The sequence below is a fragment of the Petaurus breviceps genome, unplaced genomic scaffold (assembly GCF_028583685.1).
Source record: "Petaurus breviceps papuanus isolate PSGF00001 unplaced genomic scaffold, PetGlider_PUasm1.0 227, whole genome shotgun sequence".
NCBI classification, from domain to species: Eukaryota; Metazoa; Chordata; class Mammalia; order Diprotodontia; family Petauridae; genus Petaurus; species Petaurus breviceps.
This window is the reverse complement of record NW_027185896.1, coordinates 7,406,560-7,422,146: the sequence shown is the minus strand read 5'-3', so window position 1 is coordinate 7,422,146 and position 15,587 is coordinate 7,406,560. Positions and strand designations below refer to the sequence as shown.

The 15,587-nt window shown below is 44.2% G+C and overlaps 1 protein-coding gene across 4 annotated transcripts in view; it reads left to right on the top strand.

The window, feature by feature from the left end:
• Positions 1-15,587, top strand: part of DOCK3 (dedicator of cytokinesis 3) — a 520,915-nt gene that overhangs the window by 499,602 nt on the left and 5,726 nt on the right. For 3 of the 4 annotated variants that reach the window (XM_069095615.1, XM_069095614.1, XM_069095612.1), the window contains 2 exons: positions 6,998-7,116; positions 8,651-8,738. In XM_069095615.1, the coding sequence (XP_068951716.1) occupies positions 6,998-7,116; positions 8,651-8,738 (207 nt within the window). The remainder of the gene's footprint in view (positions 1-6,997; positions 7,117-8,650; positions 8,739-15,587) is intronic. The other variant, XM_069095613.1, reaches the window with a different exon arrangement.

Sequence of the window (15,587 nt, the reverse complement as noted above, 5' to 3'; positions counted from 1 at the left end):
AAGGGGCTTGAAACACAAGGCTGAGGAATTTTTATTTTGCCCTAAAGAAATAGGAATCTAATGAAGATTATTTTAGTAGAAGGAAGTGAAATGGTCATAGCTTTGTTTTTGGAATATCAGTTTTCCAGTTGTTATTCAACTAGCATTTATTAAGTGCCTACTGTGTGCCACACAGCTGTGGAAGATGTATTGGAGAGGTTGCAATATCCTAGGTGAGAAGTGATGAGGGGCTGAAGTAGGATCAAAGGCTAAGATGTGAGTTAAAGTAAAGGGACAGATGAGAAAGTGGTGGTGGAAACAGGATTGACAACACCTGGCAACTGATTTGAGTATAAAGCTTGACAGAAAGGTGAGAGTCCAAGTGTTCAGAAGAGTGGAGCTTGAGATACCTACAGAACATACAAGTAGTTGATAATATCAGGTCTGAGTTCAGGAATAGTCAGGGCTAAATATTTAAATTTGAGAATTAGATGCATAGAGATCATTGAACCCATGGGAGTTGATAAGATCTCCCAGGGAAAGAGGGCAGAGAGACAAAAGGACACAGGCTCGATCCTTGTGGGATGTCCACACTTCGAAGACCAGAAGAGGATGATAATCAGCAAAGGAGACTTTGAAGGATGATTCAGATAGTTAGGAGGAAAACCAAGAGACCCTGGAGATATGTCACCAAGGGAAAAATGAGTCTGTAGAAGAGTTATTGACAATGTCCAAAGGTTCGAAGAGGTCAAATATATAGAAAGGGCTGTTCAGTTTAGCAAGTAAGAAATCACTGATAACCTTAGAGAAAGTCATTTGGAGGTAAAAATAAGATTTGGCAACTGACTGGATACATGATAAGCAAAGACTGAAGGATGACACTGTAGTCATCATTCTGGGGGACTAGAAAGATGGGGGTACCCTTGGATGGAATAGGGAAATTTGGAAGAAGGGTGAGTTTAGATGGAAAGGATAATGTGTTCTGTTTCAGACACAATGAACTAGAATTGCCTATGGGACATCTAACTTGAATTGTCTAATAAATAGACAGTTGATGATGTGGGAATAAGCTCAGGAAAGAAAGCAGAGCTAAAGAGATAGATCTTAGGATCATTGCTGAGATAATAATTAATCCCATGGTATCTGAGGAGGGTGCCAAGAGAGAATGTAGAGAGAAAAGAGAAGAGAGCCCAAGACAACTGAGAGGAAGGATATGGAATCAAGGCAAAAAGAAGAGCCACCTCTTCACTGGAGACCAAAGTGAAAGAGAAGAGAACGGGGGATAACGTCAACAGAGAGTGAGATAGAGCTCACAGAAAATGGCCTCTAATTTTTCAATACAGTACAAAGTGAAGTCCTTAGCTGTGAGGGTAGGGGAAGAGTCACATAATAGAAAACTTGAAGAGAAAAGAGAAGGTTTAGAACAACCGCTGTGAGGACACCAGCCTGTGAAAATGGAAGAATACTGAGGCATCAGCTGATGCCTCAAGCTAAGAATGGAATTAAGCATCTTTCAGTGCCCCTGTTCATTCTGATATTCTCTGTTTCTCCAATGGAGAAGTTAGGAGGGGCAGGATTTAGAGGGAAGATGATGAGGCTACTAATGGAACATGTGCAGAAACTCAAATCCATCACACAGCCTTATTGCACTCACAGAACTGCTTCACTTCCCTGATTCCAGGCCTGGTGCCAAAAGCAAGGCAGGCAGGAGTGCCATGGCTGTCATTGACAGAGTTGGAGAATAAAGCACGTGAGTCAAAGAGGTCCAGACTGGGGAGGAGGACAGGCTGAAACAGAAATGATCCATCACCATGCTAGGAAGTCACAGATGGTGAAATACAAAGGAAAACCTGAGGAATCCATGGAAATGGAGCTTTCTCTTTTTTTTAAGTTTAAAGAAGGCTAATTGGTCACAGCAGATTCAATTCCATAGCTTTAGCATGATGTGCCCGAAAGAGTTCTGGCCTGAGAATCAAAGAAACTGGGCTCTGATTTTAGCTCTGGTACATTTACCACCTGTGTGACTGTGAGAAAGTTGTTTCATTTCTCTAGGTCTCAGTTTCCTCATCTGTAAAGTGAGACTAAACTTCTAAGATCCCTTTCATTCCTGAATCTGTTGTCCTATGGTCCTGATAAATGTTTGTTGAATTTAATTTAATCCTATGAGCCATAGCTCTATGGAAACTGTGGACACAGAGAAGGGAGTGTGTTAAGTATTAAGAAGAAATATGGTGAAACAAAAAGTGAAATTTTCGATTAAAAAAGAAGAAAAACTTTATAAATCATCTACTGAGCAAAAAGTTGAGTTGAACACTAGCAGCATATTAAACTACCCTAGACAGAGCTCAAATAACAGATTTTCAAAAAGAGGATGATCTATCTACCCAAAGTATGTGCAGCCTTTCCAAATCTCACTGCAGTCCTCCATTATGAAGGAAATATGTTGGACTCTATCAAAAGGTCTGTAAGAAAAAGAAGGCAGGCAAAGGAAAGACACCTTGAAACTAAATTCAGTTCTGCTGTGTGCTGAGTACATAATGTGCTGGGGACTGAGGAAATAACAGAAACAGATAAAGCCTAGGCTCTGCCTTTACAAAGTTCAGTCTAGTTGTTTTTATTGTGATTTTTTAGTGATAATCAGAACTGAGGAACTCATACCCCCTTGATTTGGAAGCACATACCTTTATTCCAACCTAAGAGGCTTTTGTGACTGTCAAATCATGGAAGTAGATTGGAGTGGTACCCAGATAATAATAACTTCCATCCCTCGAGAGCTTTAAGGCTTACTTTCCTCATAATAGACCTGTAAGGTAGGCAGTACATGCTCTTGTCTCCCTTTCACAAATAAAGAACCTGGGGTTCAGAGAGATGACTTAATCAGCAAGCATTTATTAAGCGCCAACTGTGTTCCAGGAACCATGCTAGGCATTGAAGATACAAAGACAAAATCCAAACAGTCCCTGTCCTCAAGAATCTTATCTTCCATATGGGGAGAGAAGGCATATACACATATAAGCATGTACAAAATCAGTATGAAGTAGGGAGGCTGGGGAGGAGGAGGTAAAAACAGCTGGCGGGATCAGGAAGAGTCCTATAGAGAAGGTGGTATTAGAGCTGAGCTGTGAAGGAAACAGGGGATGAGTGAAGAGGGAGTGTGTTCTAGGTGGGTAGGACGGGGGTGAGGGGGAAGTCTTGGGGGGAGGAGAGCTGCAACCTGTACAACAGTGCTTACCCAAGATACCACAGCTAGTAAGCTTAATAGCCAGGGCTCTGTCCTGGGTTCCAGTCCAGTGGTCTTTTGACTATACCTCTGAACCTGAAGGACAAAAGATCCCTGCACTGGCTTCATTTGGTAGAACTGGTAACATGCAAAGCTAAACAAAGCCCAGTAAGTCAGGAGCAAGGCTAAGTCCCTCATACCCTCATTGGACGCCAATATTGTACCTGGTTCTAGGAGGAGTATCTTTTTAAATTAATGAGCATATTTTCCTCCTGCACTTTTAAAGACCTCACTTGGCACCATTTCCCATTTTTCTCATGAGTCAGAGACTGAGATGCTTGGTTAAGTGGGGACTGTCTTCTGGAGTCCACAGTCATCAGTTAGGATGAGCTTTTGGGAAACATTAACAGTTTTTGTATAGTAGTCAGGGGTTTCTGGAAGTCGGGCACTGGGAACAAAGAGGGTCAGAAACTAAGGAAGAATGAATGCAGCCCCTGGGATCTCTGAATTTGAGTGACTGACGATGGAGAGAAAGGAGCGAGAGCTAAAGTCTCTCTGGATGACACAAAAAAAGGCTTGGCACAAAATAAATGTGATCAAAAGTCTTTACGGTCAAGAAAGAAATAGCAAAGGAAGTATTGCTTTTAACAAGGTAAGAGTGAGAAGAATCCCCAAATTGGGTAGTCACATGCAAGCTCCCTGGGATGGCAAGTATCTTCAGTAAACACCTCTCCTTAATATATCTTACACACAAGGAGGATCTGGGATAGCTAACCAATCCCTTTTTGTGGTCATCTGTGCCCAGAATCACCAACTAATCCCTCCAAGGTGGTTTCTTGTTGCTTTGGAAACCAGAGGAATGAGCTTTTTAAGCAAATCTTAAATCAATAGCTCCCTCTGGTGGGTAAACCTTATGAAGACCAATTCCCAAGCTCAAAATAGATTCTAGTTTGCCTTTCCCTTGATTTTTTTCTAGGTGAAAAGTCTAGCTAAACAAAACTTTTATTGGTGCAAAGACAAATGAACTGCCATTCTGATTTTAATTAGTCCTCTATTTGGCATAAGACTGTTTCTGGAAACTTACCATTACCTTCCTTCTGTAAACTATTTGTTAGAGGAAACTTGTGATTGGCATGAACTTGGAGGAGGAGAAATGAAGGGGAAAACAGAAGGTGCTCAGGGTTCCCAAGAAGAAAATGCATTATTGATGAAAGTACTAAGTTGGAAACACTGATAGAGCCCACAGAGTAACTGTACCTGGCACACAGTAAACCCTTAGTACGTGCTTTATGTATCTCTCTAACCTAACTCATGAAAGAACACAAGTCCCTAGACTTAGCCTTTCTCTGTCCAATTGGCTACTCATCTTCCTTGACCAGAATTTGAAGGCTTCTGTTCCACCCATCACAAAATTCCTTGGCTATAGTAACACTGACAGCTATGATCCTGGTTTCATTTCAAGACTTGACCCCAAATTTGCTTTTCCTCCTGTACCCCAGTTTGTCTACCTATGAAATGGGCAGGGCACCAGAGATCTCCAGGAAGTAATACTTTGCAAGCACCTTAAATTTCTGGTCAAGACGACACTGTAGGAATTCTGTGGGCTTTCTAATTTTTCTAGGATTTCGGTGTTCTGAGGGAATAAGTTCTAAATGAAAATGATGGAATAGATAAAAATGAAATAGTATCAATTACTGTCCAAATTTTGAAAATCAGTCTTTAAACACTGCCCTATCAAAAAAAAGGTGAATAGGAAAAAAAAAGAGCTAAAACAGGTAGTGAAGTTCAGACACACTGGGAATTAATTATACAAATAATATTCTCATTGCTATCATCTCTTAAAGAGAGTTCTACTCTCTTTAAAATAGCTACTGTTCAAAAGACTGAACTTTCATGAACAAAAAAAATTAAGATGAGAAAATTCTTAAGGATGACTGGAGGGGCGGCCAGGTAGCACAGCAAGTAAGAGCACCGGCTCCAGTGTTGAGAAGACCTGGAGATCGAATCCCGGGCTCGGACACTTAGCACCCACCCAGAAACACCTGGCCATGTAACCTTGAGCAAGTTACTTAACCCCAATTGCTTAGGGGTGGCCAGGTGGCTCAGCGAGTAAGAGCACCGGCTCCAGTGTTGGGACGACCTGGAGATCGAATCCCGGGCTCAGACACTCAGCACCACACCCAGAAATAACTGGCCGTGTAACCTTGAGAAAGTTACTTAACCCTGATTGTTTAAAAAAAAAAAAAAAAAGGATGACTGGAAATAATTGACTAGGAAGGGTCGATCATAGGCTAAATCCAGTTAACAAACTGCATTCTCAACCAAATAAAAGCGTGGACAGTGAGTTTCAGAGATGGAGTGCTCCCGCAGAAAATACTTTGCCCACAGCAACCCCAGATTTCAACTATCAGCTAGATAAAGAACACAAGCTGTTCTGTATTGTCCTGTATGCCAAGGGAAAAGAAGCAGTTCCCCATCCATCTTCATAGGGTAGGGTTGGCACTCAGGTGTACTCAGGGCAAACAGCCAAGCACAGGTGAAACAGCTTCATTCAACCAGTTGTCATCTGCAGGGAAGCTGGTCCATTCAGTCCCAAGTGACACTGAGGGTGGTTTCTAAGGAGAACCCCAGGTAGCAGGCACCACAGTAATTGTTCTGCATGGGCCTCTGGTAGTATAGTATATGCAGGGCATTTGAGAAGCCATTCATAGCAGGCTGACCTCAGGAAATCTAATCAGTTGTTTGTAACAGGATTTTTTTTTAACTCTCTCCCTGGGGAGAATGATTCTCAGGTAGTGCACCTGTGTTTGCTCAAGAAACATGAATTGATGAGAGTTGTGCCTTCCTGTGCCCAGAATTCCCAGGCCTCCCTCAGCATTGTCACTTATATCGAAGGCCAGTGGCTCCAGGGAATTGGTGCAGTGGCTGCAGAGCTTAGCAAGAAGAGCAGAAAAAGTCTTTGCTTCAGAGTTCATGGTCTTGAGCCAAGTGCACTGTAAAGCACATTTTCAAAGCCCAGAGCTCTCAGATGGGTATCATGATTTCATTGACTTGGAGGCGCTGAAGCAATAAATCAAATTTATAAACATGCCAGGCCCTGCACTAGATATGCTGATGGGCATTATGCTAGAACAGACCTCCCTACATCTTTGCCCAGGGATCCCAGAACACCCAAGAAGTTGAAGCAGGTAGCAACTCAGGCACACTTGGCTGGGGTCAGAACACAGAAGGGTTGGGGTATTAATGAAAGACAAGTTCAAGGTTCTCTAAACTAGGTAAGTATGTAGGAAGTCTTGTTTTTAAAGGTTACAAGAACATGTGAATATGTGGTCTAAGTGTCTTTCCATCTCTTTATGTGATTTTCTCGTCATATACTGTCTCTGTGAACCCACTCTAACTGTGCCCCTCTCCTGAGCCCCCTGACACAACTCATCAGCAGGATCATAACCCTAAGTCTTTGACTGATACCACATCAAGGCCTGCAGAGACTTTGATCCTCTGTTTCTCCTTCTGGTGATGGAGAACTGTTTGGACTTGATCAGCTAGCCAGTGTTTGGACCCTCAATTGTGTATCTGTCCCAGCTGTCCACAGCTGGGTCCACCATTCTAGAGCTCTGTTTTTCCCCCATATCCACCTGGTACCTGGCTTCCATTTCATTCCCCCGTGGTGTTTCCTAAGAAGAGCATCCTCCCTTGAGGCCCAGGAGAGTTGCCAAGGCCCCCAGAATGCTTGGCTTCCATGGGACCCTCCTGTGTGTGGTCTGTCATCTGTGCGTGATTGTTCTCGCTTGGTTACAGGCTCTCCCTCTCTGCCAGATAAGTACCGACACTCTCGGGAGCTGATGATGCTGCTGCCTGCGCACCGGGACCGCCCAAGCAGTGCCATGTACCCAGCCGCAGTCATGGACCATGGACAGGTAGTGGAGCTCCTCGCTTTTACTTCTGCACTTTGGGAGCATGTGCATGACTGTATGAATGCGGGCAGGTAGAGGGATCCAAGGGAGATACTACGGGTGCCATCATCTTGCATTGTCTTCACTCTTACCTAAATAGCAGCCTATCTCTGCCAATCTCTCCTTCCTGTCTTTGTAGAATTAACTGATATTCTTCTGCAGCCCCCCTGCATGACATACTTGAGGAAAAGTCCTCAGAAGTTAATGTGGTAGCACAGTGACACTGTGAATGAACACTGGACATGAAATCAGGAAGACCTGAGTTCAAATCCTGCCTTGACATTCTGTGTGTCTGGGAAAATCACTTAGCCTCCATTTGCCTCAGTTTCCTCATCTGTAAAATGAGGATAATAATAGCCCCTGCCTCCCAGGGTTGTTCTAAGGATCAAATGAGATAATATTTGGAAAGCATTTCGCAAACCTTAAAGCACCCCATAAATGCTAGCTTTTACTTAACTATGAGAGCACCAAAGTTCTAGGCAGTTTATGCCGATGTGGAGGTATTTGTGTATTGGTGGGTGCCTTGCCTTTGTATTTGTCCACCTGTCTAGCTGGCCTATTGGACTCTCCTTGTTCCTAAACAGTCAAGCTGATTGCTCTGGGTGTGTTCCCTGTAGCATGAGAAGGCCTTGGCAGGACTATGGCCTGCAGACCTGGAGACACGTTTCTCCCTGCAGATATGTGGGGGTCACTCTCCCGGGAACAGTGTGCCATCCTGCCTCTTCTTCTGGGTCCCTAGCACTCCTCCCTCCCTGATTGTTACTGGCTGTCACTTCAGCCACCTTCTAGTCTACAAACTGTCCTGCCAGGGGAACCTGAACAAGGAGATATCTTCAGTCAGTCCTTACTCCGACCCCTTGCCACTCTTCTTCAGTCTCAAGGAGACTTTGGGCACAGCGAATTTCCTTCTCCCTTTCCCGTGGCTGGCCTGTTACTGTTTAGGTAGTCTGGTAATTGAACTGTCAATCATCTTGTCCATCAAAGCAAGATTCCCCATGACCACATATAAGCAAGTTTTCTTCCCTGTCCCCATCCAGCCCTACTCCTAACAAGCTGACAGATGGAACCAAGGTAGGTTTAAATTTTTTTCTGATCAAAAACAGAAAGTTCAGTTATCTGTACCAGTGGCAGGAATTGGAGATATAGGTAAACCAAAGCTTAGGAGGTTTAAAATTCAATAGTCAGATGCACTATGATCAATATACTCAGCCTGTATGGCCACAGCTTCATCCCTTCCCCGAGTAGCCTGGGAACAGCTGGGCAATAGAGGAGTGATGGCCAAAGGTCATTCACTTTTTGATAAGTAAGAGTTGACTGTAGAGGAAGTGTATTTCTGGGGTGTTTTGAGATTATTGTCAAAACTCAGACTGGAATTGTGTAAATACTTTTACTTCAGCTTGTCTAATATTCAGATTAACCAGGTTCTTGGATCCCAAGGCACTATACAAAATCATGGCTGTTGGTTTTCAACTCTCTGTGGTTTTTCCTCTTCTCTTAGCCTCCAAATTTCCAGCGTGCTTTGTTCCAGCAAATGATCGGACCCTGTAAGCCCTGCAGTGACCCTAATCTATCTGTTGCTGAAAAAGGTATTCTTTCTCTTCCATGTTATCTTTCTTCTAAGTGTGCTCCCATTCTAGAATAGTTGGGCTCTCCGTCCGCTAAAATGCTGACAGACCAAGTGCCCCTCGTTGGCTAGGAGCCGAGCTCAGTTTGGGCTGTGGGTTTGTCTGGATGTGTGCAGACCTCACCATCACATGTGACCATTATTTACCTGTACCCAGTGTTGCTGCTGTTGTTTGGACCCTTTGAGTGTGTCTGAGTCCTTCCCATTTCTCCAGCCTAGCCTTCAGAGAGACTCCAGCTGCTTACCTGCCACATTGTGAGCGTCCAGCTCTCAGAGGGACCACAGCCACTTCTTGTACCCCATTTCTAGTGTCTAGCCTTCATAATTTTTTTTAATTCCAACTGCTGTAGGAGAATTACTGATATGCTCTTTCCCAGTTGCTCATCCCAGCTCATGACTTTGGACATTAGCAGATGGTTTTGACAAATCAGGACAACTTTGTAGAGTTAATGATAGTCCCCAGTTAGTCAAACAGCTCACAGTCCTTGATGTATGGGATTTACGAAAAAAAAAAAAAAAAGGAGCTATGAGCCACCCCTTTATCCCATAAAAGGCAGGAATGGGGAATATGTTAATTTTTTTAAAGAAACGTCTCCTGGTTTTAGCCACTGGGCATATGAAAGATACTGAATCTTAGGCCTTGCTGACCCATAGTCAGCTTCCTGAGCCCAACTTCCTCTGATTGGAGCTAGTCTAAGAGACCTTCTCCTTAGGCCTTAGGACCTTGGTCTTTTACTGCTTTCTAAAAATCCTGTATTTCTGAACTCTAGTTTGAGACATATGAGCCTTGCCCCTGGGCCTGCTTGGCTCCCTGAATTTAGAAATCTCTCAGCTACTACCATATCTTAGTACCTGTTTCTAGCCCCTGTTTCCCTTTCCCTTCTATCCACCTACACAAACCCCAGAGAGTTTTCTCAGAATACATTCTGAAAGCTATACTCCAGGGCAAGGGCACTAGCAGAGAACTACCTAACCCTCCACTAGGTACCCTTCAACTTTCTAAACTCTTCTGTCCGCCTGGCCTGATCTATAATGATTATCTCTGTGGCCCAATCTATTCAGCTTTGCTATGGTGCCAGATGGAAATGTGATCTTCACTTTTCTACCTCTCCATTTCAGAGCAGTTGTTAAATCAGGCCCCTTGCCCCTTCTGCAGCCCATTTCACTCTTAGGCAGCCAAGTCAATCAAGAAGCCTCTTAATTGAATGACAGGCTTTTTAGTGCTTCATCGTATTTCTATGTAGTCACTGAGTTCAATAGATTATCACCATTCTAATCAAGGAGTATTCCCTTCATCCCCAAAATCAGAATAATTTAACCCAGCACACAATCTTCTCCTCCTTCTCAAAGTATTCAGTAGACACCCTCCTTTGTAAGGCCAACAGTTCTCCCTGAAACCTACCTTGCAGGTAATCCTGAGGGACAAGGGTACATAGATCAGAGAACAGGGCGGGATCTGTGTACCACCTGCACAGGCTCAACATGGAACACAGCAGCTGAGTGACTGATCCCACAGAACCATTTTCACACCCTACAAATTCCTTTAGAGGAATAATATGATTCAGGCTTAACCTGAGGACTAAGTTTGACCCAGAAGAGGTCTTATCAAGGGAGGGTACATTCTCATGCTTTTCAACATTCTCTTGCAAGTAAGGGTCCTCCTGTACAAACCTAAGTGGTGGTCAAGAGCCAGCTCTATCCAAAGAACTTCTGAAAGCTGATCTGAGAGCCCCAAGGTTACCCCTCAGAGGATCTCCCCCCACCAAGATTGTTCCCTAAATATCTCCAGAGCTAACAAAATCAGAATAACCTCCAGGACTGAATGCCAGTGTCTGGAGCATTCACCATGGTTGGGGATATATACCATGTCATGATGTCAAAGTGCCTTCTCAATGAGTTTCCCCACAGTATTCTTGTTTTGCAAAGGAGAAATTGTAGGAATACTAGCTGTCCAATTTGTTTCTGCTGAGTTTCTATTAGTGAATCAATGACTAGGCTAGTTTTCAATTGCCCATTATATGTGGTAAATTATATTTGGAAGTAACTGTCTCTAACATACTCCAGTGCCTTCTTCCATGGGTGGCCATGTACTAAGGGTGTCCTGTCTTCTTTGAGGACATGTAAATGGCTCATTCTCCTAGCATAGCACTTCAGTGGGTCTTGAATACAAGGGATTTTTCTGAGCATATGAAGCCCTGACATCCTCTCCTCCATTTCCTCCTTCCTGTCAGTGTCAGGACTCCCCTGAAATCCCTCTTCCCAGTGCCATCAGCCCTTGTCCCTCCAAAGTTGTCTTCACATTTTCATCTCCACAAGTGTCATGTTTTCCCCATCATTGTTTTTGTTCCTTTGAATAAAATTAAAGGAGATATGTCCAAATGACTGTAAAATAGTTCATGAATGCTTCTGTCCATAACCATCAATACATCTGTAGTCACCGGACTCTGGAGCTCAGCAGTAAAGGACATAGAAAGGACATCTCTCTGAAGAAACGTTCATAACATTGGGTTGGTCACCCTAAAAAGTCACCATCCTTCCTGACTGTCATAAATCCAGCATGAATGTACCTAAGAAGACTCTATCTTTACACCAAGACTAAGCCTGCCTCACATCTTTCACCGGCTTGAAATGCCTGGAGAAAGGGAAATCAAAGTACGTCTCCATTGTCTTCATATTTAACCCAGAAGGGTCAAACTGCTACCTCAGAGAGGGGAAAAACTGATAAGCTCCAAACTTTCTGTGACTTAACATCTGTATTTGCTTGCTTTTATAAGAGGATAAATCTACATACAAGGTCTGCTGCTTCCACAATCAAGATGAACCAAGATTTCAGGCAGTGCACAAAAAAGGTGTGCCCCACCTGCCAAGCCTAACTGGCAAAACCCCGGGAAAAAAGGAGGGCACAATTACTGAGACTGAGATAATGGCACGTGCTTCCATGTAAAGAGGGTTATAACTGAGATGAAAAAAGTCAATGTTTGACTGAAAGAAAATTTCAAATGTAACTTTTATTCACTCTTACCTCCCTGAAGTCATTGGTGTTCTAAGCAAGGCATGGCCATGAGCCACAGTAACCACTGCCCAGATTAAGGAGAAGTTTTCACATACTTTTCAACATTCCCTTCCTAATGGCCCAAAGTAGCCTGGATTCAGTTTACATTCTGGACCCAAGTTCATATCTTGGAGGCTTCTCAATAATCATACTCATTGACTCATGCCTCCACCCAGATTTCTCTGAGAACATCTGGATTTGGATCATTTTGAGCTCTCCTCAGGGGTATTCCTCCTGTAAGCAGCTGGGGCTACCAAGGCATTGGAGCTTAAAGAAGCTTTATTACAGAGTCAGTAAGAAATCAGAAAAGGAATGGTTATAGGTCACACACACACACACACACACACACACACACACACACACACACACCTCCCAAGATTTCTGGCTCCTTGTCCTACAGACTCATGACAAGAATAGGTCATGTCCCAGCAGACTACGTGTATTGCTGTTGCAGACCAGTTCAGGTCCACAGTGCCTGCCCCAGGCCCTTGCTATGACTTGTTTACCACTTCAGGTTCACCTCTTTTTGGTTGCTCTTTCAGCTCTTTGCCCTGGTACATGCTTTTCTGTTCACCTTTTCCAGAAGATTTCCACAGTATCTCAATCACTCCTCCTGGGGAGCCCAGCTGCCATTGCCTACACCTACTTCCTCAGGCTTATGGTTTTTCTTCATCGGCGCCCTGTCCCCAGAAGCTATTGCTTCTCTTTCTTATGGTTCTTCATCCTAGAAATGCCTATTTGGTGCTTGTCTAGGCATGCAGTCTGAGTCCAAAGTATTATAGGAAGAAGTGCCTTCCTGCTTCCCTTCCCCACCCTCTGGCAAGGCCATGGGGAAGGGAAAAAAAGGAAGAAAACCTCGGTCACCTCCACCTGGCTCTCACATGTGCTGGGAGACAGAGGAGCCTCCGCAAATAGGTTCCCTTTATAGCTCGACTCTCATCTAAATGGAAATGCCAGAGTCGCTCCATCCCTACCTCTTCCAACAAAACTTGTTCCATCATGGAATCTCTTTCTTATCCTGGCTGTAGAGCATGTGTGCCAAATGTCAAAGACCCCTCAGGCTGCTTAAAAGACTTCAAGCAGAAATGGTTATATATGAAGTGACTCCAAGGATTCCCTTCCTCCATCTTGTTTTCAAAATTAGCCAAGTTCTGATTACGAGCTTCTTTCTTCCAAGTTTCTGTTATTATTCTTGTGCTGTTCTTTGCTGATAATGTAAAGTAGAACATGGACTTCTGGAAGCTTGAGCCACAAAAACAACATTAAAACATAACTTAAATCTTACCTGTAGTTGATTAAAGACCTTAGAATAGCTTTCCACACTCACAAGCAACTGACTGAAAAACCAAGTCAACTTTGTGACCCTCCCAGATGTCTCCTGTAGAAGGGGGAGCTTCCCATGTTGGTCTTCCCTTCTCTGCCTCGATACCTCTGTGATGGCGTGCTACCTGCTAAGTGTGGATGAGGAAGAAGGAGAAGAACAGGACTCTTCCTTATTCTCTCTAATAAAACTCAGGCCTAACCCATTGTAGCTTCCTAAGCCAGCGTTTAATTACTCGTGCAGGAATTTCTATGTTAGGGTACTCCCTGTAGGAAACCACTTTCCATTTCACCTGAGGCTCTATTCCATCATCCTAGAGAATTCACTGCTCTAAAAGGAGTCAAAATGGCAAACCCCTTAAGGTTCATTTGAAATTTTTTGTCTATATATTAATAGTTTACAGGGTCCTTCTTGTTGCTAATTATTTCCACGATTCAAAGAAGTATGTTGGACCTCTTTGCGGGTTTGTCTTTTGATGACATCCTTGGAGAAGTCTGGCCGCCAACAATGAGACTCTATTCCCCTACACCATTGGTGGAAAGACTGGTTATTTCTCAGTAATATCCATTCCAGCATCCTATTCCCCACAAAACAGCCTTCCCAGGCTCTTGGGTTTGAGCTTTCACTGTTCCTCTTCCTTTCTTCCATACTTGCTAGGGATAGAGGAGGAGATAGAAGGAGCTGGGATCTTTAATATGAAAGCAGCATTGCTCCCAGGGCACCTTTCTCTGCCTTTGGGTTGGTACCCAGACTCCAAAGTGTGGCATTGTTAGCCAAAGTGCAGTCTTTAGATCCTCTGGTACAGGTAAGTCATCATAAGGCTACATTAGCCTAGATACGAAGTAGACATCTGTCCAGAATTTAAAGCCACCAATGTATATTCCGTTTGGGAAACTCCACAAGGACCTTTCTCTGGACCCTCCATTAGAATCTTTCTTAGTCAGCAACCATTTTCTCAACTGGAAGTGTATGTTATCAACAGTGTGCCTGCCCCAGGCTGTACAGAATTGTGGTTTTTGACAATATTAGACCAAGCTGTGGGCAAAAAGGCATCCAAAGCAGTAGCCTCCTGTGTCAGAATTAGGCTGCTGCTGCCAAGCTACAAACTTTTGGTCAGTGTCTGTTTGACTCAAAGCCTTTTGGGGGGAAAACCACTAAGTACGAGGGATGGGGAGTTAGTACGGTTCTACAGCTCACTTTGGGATTTTAAAGGACATATGCAGCTGGATGCCAAACTTGAATCAGCACATCTTCTTGGCCAGTCCTTGCCCAGCAGAAATAAAGATTCCTTATCCCTGTTCAGTGCTACAGGTTGGAGGGAGATGTGTTGGAAGACAGCAGCTCCTTCTGTGCCAAGGTTCCAAAGTTTTGTTTTCACGTATGCCTCACTATAGGAGAGGAAGTATATCTTTTGCCATTGCTCTTGGGAGGACAGAAAGGTGGGAAGCACCTATCTTCTCACATGCCCACATTCTTCCTCAGAACAGAATAGAAGCAAATACTCATTTGGGTTAGATTACTACCAGTTGCTCATTGTCATTCTTTTTCTCTATTCCCCTTCATTTAAAAACCCATCAAATTTTGGTACAGTTGAAGATGTTGCCAGTACTCATAACCCCAAAACCACCCCTGGATGCCATCCATCCTTTGAGCCAAATTCTTTTTCTCAGGCCACTGCCTTCGACCTGAGTAGGCAGCCCAGTACTACCTCACAAATCATGAGGCCAACTCACAGCTGGAGAAGAGCCAGTCCTTACGATGAGCCGTCCATCCATGAGTGCATCTCTTAATGTAACCTCACCCCAATTCCATCTGTTTCCATCCTTCAGCTGTATCAGCAGCCCCCAGCAGCTGGAGCCTGGACAGCGGAACCCGAGAGGCCCTGCCATTGTTGTCTGCCCATGTGGGGAGCACCTTGGCCCCACCAGTGCCTCCTCGAAGCCTTCCCTATGGTAAGAAAACTGACAGAAGGTCCCCCAGATAGTCCCACCTCTCAGGCCCCAGTAAGCTACAAGGATGGGAGCCACCAAACAGCTTCTTTCCAGGAAAAGAGATGGAGAGAAGCAGAGAAGATGGGCTATTTCGCCTGGCAGACTTAGACAAAGCCAGAACTCCAGCTGCTATGGTAAGAACTTCAGTGTGCGTGGTAAGAACAACAGCGGAGGTAGATTTGCGAGGGCAGCAAGTGAGGCAGACGCCTCAACAGCAAGTGACTCTGGAGCTGAAGGCAACAGAAATTCTGGTTGTATTTTCGAAGGCCTGGTATCTATCAGCCTGTGATCTGGCCCAGAAAGCTCAGCAGTGCAGGGGTGGAAAGCCTCCCTATGCTGCCAAAGTCTTCGTGTGAGCTGAGACAACAGGACGACCTCCAGACATACCCTTCCTGAGGCAGGTCACTTCTGTCTCAGTGGACTGGGAAGCCAAGAGGGACCTTTCAC